The sequence below is a fragment of the Micromesistius poutassou genome (genome assembly GCF_964030765.1).
Source record: "Micromesistius poutassou genome assembly, chromosome: 22".
NCBI classification, from domain to species: domain Eukaryota; kingdom Metazoa; phylum Chordata; class Actinopteri; order Gadiformes; family Gadidae; genus Micromesistius; species Micromesistius poutassou.
Window position 1 is genome coordinate 3510299 of NC_140292.1, and position 11879 is coordinate 3522177.

An 11879-nucleotide genomic window follows, 5' to 3' on the forward strand; every position below is an offset into this window, starting at 1 on the left:
TATGACATTAGGAGATTAGGAGACATTCCGTTCTGAGTTTCCAATCAATAAACAATCGTTTTTTAGAATCAAAATGGGATTTAATGATAATTAACAATGGGATTATATAATGATTCATAACGTATTAGCTTTTCTTTAATGTTGACGTACCAAAACATGGCAGGACTCCCCGTCCCGCTCTGAACAGATCTCCACGTTGCCCAGATGCAGGATGGCAGCTATGATCTTAATAATGCTGTTCTGCATGTTCTCCTTCACACCTAAAAGCCCGAGTAAAGACACATGTCTTTCAGTTACATTCAGAGGATGACATACTCACCATCCTATATAAAGCACTTTAAGTGCCTTGAAAAGTGATATATTATTGCCACCATGAATATATACATTGTTATTCACCGATTTTCATTCACAAAACTTGAGCAGAGTAGTTAAAGGGTTCGACTCCCAGACCAAAAAGTACTGGATTAGATAGTTCCCAGGTCTGCAGTCTCTACCTGTAGGCCTGCTAGAGAAGGATGCTGTTACCCTGAGTGGCTTCTGAACAACAAGTATCTGAATCCCTGTAAGTGGTCGAATGACCACTTACAGCGGAAGCATCTGCTAAAGGCATCTCCTAAAGTTGAAGGCGTGGGCTAAACCACTTCTCGTAGTAAATAGTAATACTAGTTCTGTGTGACTGTTACCCAGGAGTGTGAAGGCTTCCTTGGTCTTCTCAAAGTCCAGCGCGTCGTTGACTCCGTCTATAAAGATGTTCTCCCCGAACGACGTGTAGACAAAGTCCTCCGCACTCGCTGAATTCACACACACACACACACACACACACACACACACACACACACACACACACACACACACACACACACACACACACACACACACACACACACACACACACACACACACACACACACACACACACACACACACACACACACACACAAAACAGGTCAGTTTCCGGTAACCACTTTGTGAACATTTCACTCTGCTCCAAACTCGAGTTGTGTTATTTTGTGACTTTTAAATGCCTTTTCTGAGGCACTTCAATATAAGGTATGTGGCACATTTCCTACACATAACGCTTGATGTAATGCTCATACACAACGACTGTATTAGCCTAAAATAAAGTATCAAAAACCAAAAACGCGTCTTAACAAATCTCTTCGTGTTGAAATTTAAGCTGAAAAACAGGTTGACTTCCATTTTAATAGCATCTTATTCACAGCCAATAAACCCTTCACAGTACTTGATGAAGTATACTTACACAAGGCCAAGTCTTTGAACTCTGGTAAACTAGCGCAGGCACACAGCTGATAGAAGATGTGGTAGTTCCTCTCATCCTCCGCCTACAGGGAAACACAAACACATCCAGCAAACTTTAAAATTAACTACTTCACAATACAGCGATAACTTTAACCAGAACTACTGAACACTAAAGCAGCCACTTAACCTTTAAACTGAACACTAAAGCAGTCACGTAACCTTTAAACTGAACTACTGAACACTAAAGCAGTCACGTAACCTTTAACCTGAACTAGGATTAGAAAGTCTGGATTTTCACGTTGTGGCTGATCCTACTGCACCGGGACGCAGCCCACCTGAAGGACCAAGGTAAAGGGGGATCACCTGAAAGACCACGCGGGACTTCTCCAGCAGGTAGGTGCGCATGTTGGCCCCGATGATGTGGTACTGCCGGTCGAACCCGATCTGAATGTACTTCCCGAAGCGACTGCTGTTGTCGTTGCGTGTCGTCTTGGCATTTCCGATAGCCTGCATGGACGGAGGAGGAAAAAGACAAGGACGTCAGAAACCGTTACGTACAGTGTAAGAGTGTAAGAGTTAGAATGCTACAGTAAATACAAGGTTACCCAACAGTGTATATGTTAAGGTTGTGTCTCTTGTGTCAGGTAGAGAGCTGGGAAATTACATGATATCAATAAGGTGGTATTGTGATCCTCACTTATCATGATACGAGAGTTCATCAATTATTCAAAGTATACTTTTGCTGACCACAAAGTATTTGATTTGAACAGACTACATATAGGAGTTTAGGGATGTAGGAATTTCTGATTCTTTCCACCTAGTGCCTTTAATAAAAATGGTATGATCATGGGAAGATAGCACAAAGACAGCATAGCCATAAAAACACAGACAGCATCAACCAAGCATCTTCAGCTAAGAAAATGGGTGGAAATTATGTTTATAGGAAAACATCAAAAAAAAAAAAAAGGATGATACATTAAATACAAAAGGGCAGGACCATTGCATAGACCTGTCTAACCAAATAGACAGAGATCTGTCTATACAATCGACATTTATAGATGTTTTGTTTTCAACAAAACATTGCCTAAAGCAATGGGGGAAAATATTATTTCATAATCATATTTGTGTTGACCAATCAGGTTGCTGTATGCGGCGATCAGTCAGCCATAACTGTTGAAGAGCACATAACATAGTGGAACGGCCGGATCCCAGCTGGATGAATAATGACACCACGGGCGTACCTCCATGATGGGACTGGAGGCCAGGACCTTCTCCTCCACGTTGGTGTTCCCCGCCGACCCACCCACCGTGGCGAAGAAGCGCATGGCGTACTTGGCCGACACTGTCTTCCCCGCGCCCGACTCGCCGCTCACGATGATGGACTGGTTCCGCTCGTCCCTGTGGAGGGAGAGGTCAGGGGCGTTAGTGAACTCTTGTTCACATGGATCAACGACAAAGATGACCACTTGTGATCGACAGTGTCATCAAGTGCAAATATTATGTTATAGCATGGATAAAAGATATGTAGAGCACGTGGAACTGAATATCATCCATTTCACAAGAGACCATAGAGATGAGTGACTGACTGAAAGCGAAGCGTAAGTGGTTCAAACATAGATCCTCAAGTCATGGGATCATATCAAGGTTTTTAATTGGTTACATCTTTCTGAGTAAAAAGGGAAAAAACACATCCATTAACAGATCATGTCCCAGTAAAAGCAAACCAAGTAAGGAAGGTTTCAGTCAAATCAATGAGCTGAAGATAAGAAGACCACAATTATCCTCGCACGCCAACGCACATCTGGGTCAAAACGACCCTTTCATTCCCAATCCATCCCATCACAAATGAAGATCGTGATGGGTGCAATTAGTCTAGCTTTCCTCCTTCAGTAGATCGTTTGATCATGTCTTTTGTGTAATAATCCTTGTCAATGTGCGTAGACTGCGGAATACTTAGTCACCAGGGATTTAAAATGACTTGTCAAAAGGAGCACTGTTCTGGTCCTGGGTCTAATATTTAGGGGCACACAAAATCGTACGTGCGTATTTCTTGCTCATCACTGAGATGTCCCTAATAGAAAGAAAATCTAACGAATAAAAAGCAGATTTGTTTCCATAAATTAGTTTTTCCCCAATAGCACAGTTCTATGTCCCACAAGCAAGCAAATGGACTCTGTGTTGAGCCCTGCCTTTATCCTCTTTACAAAGAGACGAGGAAGATAAATGACCACAGGGTGCATCCAGGTGGTGTGTGTGTAACCCCGCTCCTACCGGGCCATCTGTTTGTACGCCTCCTCCGCCACCGCGAATATATGGGGGTCCATGTCCCCCATGTTCTGCCCGCTGTACGCATTGATCACCTCCTCGCCGTAGATGTCCAGCTGCTCATAGGGGTTGATGGCCACCAACACGATCCCTGGAGACAGATAATGGATCAATATCTTTCACGTCAATTAAAATCATGTCAATAAATGAAATTTTATCAGAGTCTGTTTTTTCCTTCATTTTGGTGACAGAGCAGTTGTCCGTTTAAAGCTAGCTATAGTTACATTTTTCTCAACAGAAATGTATTCTTTGGAAAATAGAAGAGATTCTAGATCCCTCTGCAAGGCTTCACTCAAGATAAGTATAATTATTATTCCCAGTTTCAGGATGTCCTCCATTAATAACGACTCAATATAATTAGCATACTCAAAACTTTGGTTTTTCATTATTAATATCAAAATGGATTGTTGATTTTGCAATAAAAAAAATTGAAATTTGCTTTTATATTAAAATCCTGAGGAATCCTTTTTGTCCAATTTTGTTGCCATACATGTGCTGGTTGTGCTACAACACTCTAAACAAAAACCTTAACACTTTTAAGCAATGCATCGTAGAACTGCGGACACAGGTCATGTAAAACCATAACGTAGACTAGTTAAATGAACTTGAACTTGTACTTAGCCAATGAACTTGTATTAGGCCTAAAAGTTGATTAGGAAAGATGTATAGTAAACTTAATTATGGAAATCCCCCAAAACTCCCAAACTAACAACACACAACATAGGCTTAAATGAGCCGTAAAGGTATGTGGTACATAACACAGGTGTGTCTTGGACTGAGAGACAGTTGGAGAACGCTGTTGTAATGGCCAGGCGTGGTCACCCTCCCCAAGATATTTATAGACCTCAGTCAGCTTTAACCTACAATAGTTGGGACATAAATACCTAACAATGACATCACAAAGTCTGAGAGATTACCCTAGAAAGGCTTGGTCCACATTACGAAAGATCCATGTAAACAAAATAAAACGTTTAAAACATTGTTTGTTTGATTCTTCTATCCTCCCCCCAAAGCCACTCCCCCAAAACACATGACCAGCTAGCTAGCTGTAGCAATAGGTCTGCCTAGCCGTGTGGAAGACTGAGTGCTCAATGAGTGCACGGGCAACCATCCAATCATATCACTGTGAATGAACTGATTGGACAGGATAATTACAGGCCTGTGACAGCCACACACACCACATTCTGGGTTTTTTTGTAACAGCATTTGATTTATTGATTACCGTCTGGAATGTAAAAACACTATCAACAAATATTACATAAAATGCTTCTAAAAATAAATAGCCTACTCTAGCTTTAATACTGGGATACTCTCATTCCTGTGGTTTGTTTCCCCATTCAATGATGCACTTTCTTGGGCTTCAAACATTGAATTATGTGGAAAACTGTCAACGTTTTCCACATTATTCAATGTTTCCAGCTGTGTTTGGAGACGTGGCGAGCTTCGAGGCAGGGCCCAGTCGACGGTGACTCACCGCAGTAGGTGTAGATGTGGTTGGACTCCAGGAAGCGGACCTTGAGGTTGTGCAGGACGGCCGGCTCGTGCAGGTAGCTGAGGGCCGTGAGGTCGTTCTCGCCCACCAGGATGTCAGGGTTCCGTAGGAAGGGGAGCGGGTCTTTCGGACCGATACGGTACTCCAGGGGCTAAATGGTAAAAGGCGATGAATTAGTATATTACGTTTGACAGCCTGTAATTGGTGTTGGATAAAAGTATCAGTGGCTGAGATTGAGAAAGCGTTTCCAGCACACAACAAATATTGTCCATTGAATAATAATATAAAATATTAACGTGAATAAATATGAAATATAATACATATAAATATAAACAATAACTTATGTATGCAATGGATAGTTGCATTGTTGTATTCCCATGCCTTAGAGGGCGCTCTACTGAACGTCTCTACCTGCCTTCTTGTGTCACTTGTGACACAAGTGTTATCCATATATTATCCATATATTATAGTTATCCATATATTATTATTATATAATAAGAATATAATAATGATAAAGGTCTTTCTCCGCGTTTTAGCGCGCCTGATTAGTATTTTCCCCGCTTAGTGCTGATTAACACTGTCTTGCTGGTGTTATCCATAATAAACTGAGCATAATGAGTGGCGACAGGGTTACAGTCCCTGTCATGCGTGTAGGACTGGTCATTCATGTGAGATAATGGCATTGGTATGTACGCAATAGTGTGACTGTTTTGCATCGGCAATCCATCCTGTTTGTCCAATTACAGAAACAGTTTACAGTCCTGAGGCCATTAGGGGATTAGGGACCCCTCTAGGGGGCCCCTCTCAGCCATGCCACTGGTACCAGTCGGTGTCGGCGTGGTTACCGTCTCATCCTCTTGCTTGAGGTAAAGGATGGACTCCCCCTCCTTGTAGTCTTTGGTGATCTCCGCCGGCTTCCACACATCCTCAGAGTCGGCGATCCACACCCGAGTCCGCTGCAGAGAGGGAGGAACAACATCATCATCATCATCATCATCCTCTATGGGTTTATTTCACAGAGACATCTTTATTTAAAGGCCAACCAGACAACAACGGAATTTGCAGCAAAAAAATTAAAGTTATCATGAATCTTCCCAGACAGCTCGCTGCGTGAGCTATCTGAAGCATGGTAGTATAGCTCAGCTACTGTTGTTCACTATATAAGGAAAATCCTATGCCAGAATAGGATTCTATAATATGTTTGATATTGTACAGCATGGCTAAGGAGAGGAGGTGAGGTTATGGGTGTATGCATTAATTGCATTTTAATTTGGTCATCTAATTAATGATGAATTGAATGATACATTGAAGTATTATACCAGGGACATGACGGTGGTGTTCTTGATTTGTAATGATCGTTTTGGAGAGCCCCCAATGTATATTTTTAAAGACATGATTTACTTTATAGTCGTTGATGTTGGTGATTCAATTACAGGCCGTCATGGACTAGTTTAGACATATAGTGCGAGGGTGCTACCTGTAGGCCATCAGGCCACCGTGATGTAGACAGGGGGGTGGATGGACCCAGTACACGTGTTAACTTGGAGTGCAACAACCTAACCACCACAAAGCCCCACATGGTCTGAACCACCATCACCATACCACCACCGCCCTCACAGAGGAACCCGTTACCCTGGTTTGGGCCCCCTATGCCCTGCCCACACCCACACCCAGACAGCAAACCTCAGCACTTCAGGTCCCGCTTGGCTAAGGAAGACCGCAGGGCCACCTGGGAGCCATGTGTAGGCCCACCATGAGCATGCCAGGAGAAACTCATGTCCAGAGACGAGTCTGTCTGCAGCCTTCCACTGCACACAGAACCATGGTCGCATGACCTCTGTAGTCACATGACCTCCATGGCCACCATAGACGTTTAGAACCTTGTAGCATTATCAGCTAGTACGACTGCACGATTACGACAGAAATGATAATTTCGATTATTTTTAGTGCAATATTGCGATTATTCACTGCAATTAACAGATTATGGATTAAATGCATGTTCTGAAAGCCTACTGTATGTATATAAATTATTAATAAAAAAGCAATCCATTGCTAAGTGTTACCAGTTTGATTAGATTTTAATGTAACAGGCAAACAAAATCAGATTTATTCCAATTTTTATAAACTCACTGGGGCACCGTCTCACCCAGTAGTGGAGCACAGAGAAAATGATAATCTAGGCTGATGGGTTTTACATGCTCAGTATCTGCATGTGTAAATGTGGTTCTTAAGAGTCATCAACATGAACATGTTGGTAGATTTGCATGGAGATTTGGTGAGCTTATTCATAAAGTGTCTTCCTCTGTGGCTTCATAGTCAGGGCTGAAGGTTTTTAGTTTGGCCGGAAAGTCTCTTCAAAAGACCAGAATCCAATCAATCTATCTATCATCACCATCTCCTTAATTAGAAGGAAGAAGAAGCATTCTGTGCAGTCTTTGCATTATGCACAGTGTACGTTTGGGTTATTTTTCAGTTCATCACTTTATACATTGTATGAATACTTGCAACATTGGACTCTGATTCTAGTCATATTTCAAATATATCTTAATATATTAATTAAGGGGCCCCTAGTTAATCAATAAGTGACATTTTGAAGAGCCATTAAAATCCATTCCAAAATCCATCACTTTGGTGACATCACAAACATAGTGTTTACTTGACTGGAAGGAGTTGACTGGGAGACGGAAACTGCTGGATCTGTGGGTCTTATGACAGAACGCGGATGACATCACCAGTTTTATTTTCCATGCAAATCCACCTTTGAAAATCCAGAAAGTAATTTGAATAGCAAAACAGCATTCCCTCTCCCTTCTCTGATTATTCAACAGGAAGCAATGAAGCAATAACAACATAAAAATACATCATATATTTCTTGCTATCCAATTGTAAACGTCAAAGGCAAAACACTTCCAGAAGCCTGAGAGTCTTGAAGTGACCATCTTACCGTCCAGGTCTGTATAAAATGTCACTTCGAGACTCTCAGGTTACTGGAAGCGTTTTGCCTTTGACGTTTACAATGAGGAGAGTCCTAATAAAGCTTGGTTTTTATGGTTCTACCTATTCAGCTGGTCGGATGTTTGACAAGGCAGTGTCAGTATAATTCAATGTAAGTTTAATTTTGAAAACTAGGAAAGAGAAGATTGGCAATAAAGAGGATATTGGATGGATAGCGAGATTCTTTAGCCATTCAACTCTAGCCTCACATAAAAGCCTTGGTTTGTTGAGACAGCTGAGTCAAGTGGTTTTGTTTTAACGCAGATTGTATGTTAGTACAATCTGCGTTAAAGTAAAAAGTCAATTAGCAAGGGTGCAGTTTTGTACAAGACTGTAACCAAACCCGCTTGGGTGTCCACATCTGTATGGCATTGTCAGGCTTTCCCAGGCTTTCCCACAAATGTCCCAAGTTTCAAAGTTGCTGTTGCATGGTAAGTGACGAGTGGCAAACACAAATGTCTGTGCTCTCTTGTGGTTGGCCGAGAATTGACGAGGCTTTGGCCATGTTTATGGATGGAAGGATTTTCATATGGGCTAAAATCAATGCTGCGTGATGCACAAGTAACTTAAGTTCTACTTAATTTCTCTTCCACAGAGGAACAAACTAAGTTAATGACTTTCGTTTCGACAACATTACTCAAAGTCAACCCTTTAACCTACTGGCCTCTTGTGTTATTTGTTGAATCAAGGCTTGATTGTCATTTCATAATCCACCATCAAACTGGACTATTAGTTTCCTTACCAAAAACCAAACAAAAGAAATACAGCATGTGGTCAAACCAAGAGCAGTTTAAAGTTTCCACCAAGTACGGTGACAATATCAAGCAAATAATCCAGTCTCAAAGCAATTTTTCATATGCACACACACACACACACACACACACACACACACACACACACACACACACACACACACACACACACACACACACACACACACACACACACACACACACACACACACACACACACACAAAGCAGCTTGTAAATACATGTCACTTATAGAGTGGACAAGTCATCTTGCTTAAGGATACCTTTGCAAGCTGCGGACATCGGGCATCAAACTCAAAACCTTTCAGCTGGGACTCAAACACCCTAATCACTACACATGGCCCAATTATTTGCATTGCAGTACAGAGAGAATCTGGCCCGGGAGTTACAGAGAGTAAAAATAACCATACCATTGTCTATTGTGACTAATAGCTTACAAGGGAAAACTGGGCCAAAGTAAGGTCACGGCTGTAGGAATACTGACACTGGATGTCACTTGGTGATAGGTCGGATTTTAATTAAATCAACCAATCTTCTTTGTTGTTGTTCATCATCCTTCCGACAATGGAGCTGATGACGTCATTTGACACACTTTCTCCTTTTTTCATCTTGGCTCGGGCGCTTTTTCGTCGCCTCCCAAAGAAAATACATTAATCACACCACCGGCACATAGGTGTGTTCAGGGGACGGCTCTTGACTGTTTAAATAGTCCCCTGAAAGAGCGGCAAACGATGGGCCCAGCCAGCCAACCAGCTGTACTCTACAGAAATGAGTTCCCGTGCGGCGCAGATAAGCAGATATAAGCTGGGGCGAGATGCCAGGAGAGGAGGGGCGGGGCAGGTGGAGCAAGCAGAAGCTGCTCTACAGGTTTTGCCATGGAGGTGGGTGGGCGGTGTTACAAAAGAAATACAGCTGAGAGAGAGAGGGAAAAAAAATCTTCACCTGTGACTATACCCTGAGGGTTTTAAAACATACTGTCGAGAGAAAGACTTTCAAGAGACGTACCCAGTTATTTAAAAGGGCTTGTGCATTGTGATGTCACATCGCAATGACCGCCTTCATTTTGAAAGTATAGTCCTGAGCATTACAATGTTAATGATTTTGGTTATAGGTTATTGGGTTGTGGTCATTGTTTAGTAATTCATTTTGAAATTATTTGTCATTATGGAGTGACATTGTGTTTCTAATGCCAGACGTTGCCTAACAAAGTTCTGATTAACCTAGGATACGGTGCAATAAAAAGGTAAATTAAATGACATCTGCTCTGTGTAATAAGGGTACATTCAACTACAGCTAAATGTAATTTATTGGTTTACTACTAAAGTACACAAAACTATGTGTGTATGTACTTTTTTTTTTCTTTTTTTTTTACATGTAATCAAAAATCATAAAGTAATCATAAAGCTACAGCTGAGGTATATTAAACCGGTGAATGAACCTTCTGGACACGTTGTGCTCTCTGCCGCAGCCGAAACTCAGCCCCCTGTGTCAGCAGAGTGACATCACTCTCTCGGAAAGAGAAAGAACTGGGTGTGCCCGACGGGAAGAACGCAGACTGGACAACCGGGAACTTTGATCTGCACTCGGCTTTATGACATCACAGGAAACAATGACTTGCCGACGGGCCGGTAACGTGAGCTACGAGGAAAGTGAATACCTTATTGACCGAACGAATGACTGGACAAACAGATGGAAAAACAAATGGATGGACAAATTAATAAAAAGGGACAGACGGATGAGTCATCTGATGAAGGGAAGTCGGAAAAAAAATGGAGCAAGCGATCATTCCTCTGTCGTTGAATAAATAGAAGGGGATGCCAAGCCTGGCCTGTATCTTATGAGAACAAGAAGCCTCACCAGTAGGGCGAGGAGGAGGGAGACAGACTTCAGGACGCAATCATGCGTATCTCTGTACACACCGTCATCAAATGACTTAACACTTCCCCTGATACCTGGGGAAGAGTTGACGCTCTAGAGAGTTCTACTGGTCTGTTGACCTATAAGGTCGTAAAAATAGGACAGATGGAGTATAAAGTAAAATTAGCCTTGTAAAAACACATAACAAAACTTTGAAGCCCCTTATTGTTGGCTAGACGTAGCATAACTATTTATTCTTAAGTATAATTATTTGAATAATCGCCATAAATAGAGTTGTCTATTGATCAACAAAATGATGGAGACTTTCAATCACACTGTGAAACAATAACGTTTTCTGTATCCTTATCTTAAGATGTGAGTATACAGCATTTTATATGGGCTATATAACCAGAGAGGATTACACAAGTCCACAGAAAGCACAGAGGGTCAGACCACCTCAACCCAATCACACAGAAGTACAGATTGTGAACCTCAGTTCTGGTCTAGAAACACAAAGGAAGAACCTTTGATATACCTTGGGAGTGTGGCTTGCATCCATGACGTGTTAAAGCTGTGCGGAACTACAAAAAGATATAGAATTTACTTGTTTACAAGCCTTTCATAAATCCACTATTGTCTTTGTGTTTGCTGAAGCATAACAACCTAATCCCAAGCATTGAAACCCTCCTCTAGCAAATCCACCAACGATGCCAGGGCTCAAAGAAGCGTGTTATTATTAAGATCCTTCTGTGATTCTCCACAACCGGTGTGTCACAACAATGGGAAGGAAGGTTGCAGCCACTCAGGCTTACCCTACCCCTCAAGAGCAGGTTTCATATAACCACATTCCACCTACAAAACCGACATAAGGAAAAAAGAATCTAGTTAGGCCTCTTGTCAGTGGGGACAAAGTAAATCCTGCGAGAACAGCTTCATGGGTTAAAGAAAAGATGTCAAGAGAAGATGTAAAGAAGCAGTTCCCAAGCAGGGAACTGTTTGTTACAGTGTTAAGCCTAGTGAATACATCTCTGGCTGGAGCATATGTATGTGATAAGGTTTTTCATTCAATGTTTTCGATAAAGATATCCTTATTTTTTGACAGAGGGAGATTAACTTGATTTCAGCTGACTGCACTCCCAAATGTCCTGTCCAGGATTAATAAAGTTGAACATGCTACAGA

General features: G+C 41.8%; 1 protein-coding gene across 1 annotated transcript in view; it reads right to left on the reverse strand.

The window, feature by feature from the left end:
- The window catches only part of myo5b (myosin VB), a 37652-nt gene that overhangs the window by 24354 nt on the left and 1419 nt on the right, over positions 1–11879 (reverse strand). Inside the window, exons 2-9 of the mRNA XM_084486972.1 lie at positions 5923–6033; positions 5060–5228; positions 3532–3676; positions 2502–2658; positions 1624–1767; positions 1262–1343; positions 684–791; positions 151–260 (exon numbers count right to left, since the gene is read on the reverse strand). Of these exons, the coding sequence (XP_084343098.1) occupies positions 151–260; positions 684–791; positions 1262–1343; positions 1624–1767; positions 2502–2658; positions 3532–3676; positions 5060–5228; positions 5923–6033 (1026 nt within the window). The remainder of the gene's footprint in view (positions 1–150; positions 261–683; positions 792–1261; positions 1344–1623; positions 1768–2501; positions 2659–3531; positions 3677–5059; positions 5229–5922; positions 6034–11879) is intronic.